General features: G+C 58.3%; 1 protein-coding gene across 1 annotated transcript in view; it reads right to left on the bottom strand.

Moving 5' to 3' along the window:
• Positions 1-181, bottom strand: part of LOC119585252 (delta-like protein 1) — a 4,073-nt gene extending 3,892 nt beyond the window's left edge. The window contains exon 1 of the mRNA XM_037933911.1: positions 91-181. Within this exon, the coding sequence (XP_037789839.1) occupies positions 91-132 (42 nt within the window). The 5' untranslated portion in view covers positions 133-181. The remainder of the gene's footprint in view (positions 1-90) is intronic.
• Positions 182-398: the final 217 nt, after the last annotated feature.

Below are 398 nucleotides of genomic sequence, written 5' to 3'. Positions count from 1 at the left end.
GTGAGAAATCCCCCAAATCTGTTAGGGGCCGCACGTCCCTCACAGCCCCGAAGCCCGACCCGCACCAAGTCGCCTCCCGGTCGTACTCACGAGGACGAGCGACGCGAGCAGCGCAGTCGTGAGAGAGAACATCCCGAGTCGCCAAGCTTGACCGGTCCACTGCAAGCTGTATCCTGGGTCACCTTATATACTCGCAGACACACGTACGCACACACGCTCTGCTCTTGACCTGTTGGGTTCAGTGGCTGGGCCCCCGCGAAGGCCAGGGTCACGGCCAAGGGCAACGCGAAAAGGGCTCTGGATGCGTCGGGAATAACTTATAGCGGTAAGAACGTCCGGTAGGGATAAGAGGCCTTCGTCAGAAAATAGGAACTATATGTTGGTATAAGGTGTGGCCA

Source organism: Penaeus monodon, chromosome 19, assembly GCF_015228065.2.
Source record: "Penaeus monodon isolate SGIC_2016 chromosome 19, NSTDA_Pmon_1, whole genome shotgun sequence".
NCBI lineage: Eukaryota > Metazoa > Arthropoda > Malacostraca > Decapoda > Penaeidae > Penaeus > Penaeus monodon.
Note: the sequence above shows the minus strand (reverse complement) of the source record. Positions and strands in the feature narration are given on the sequence as shown.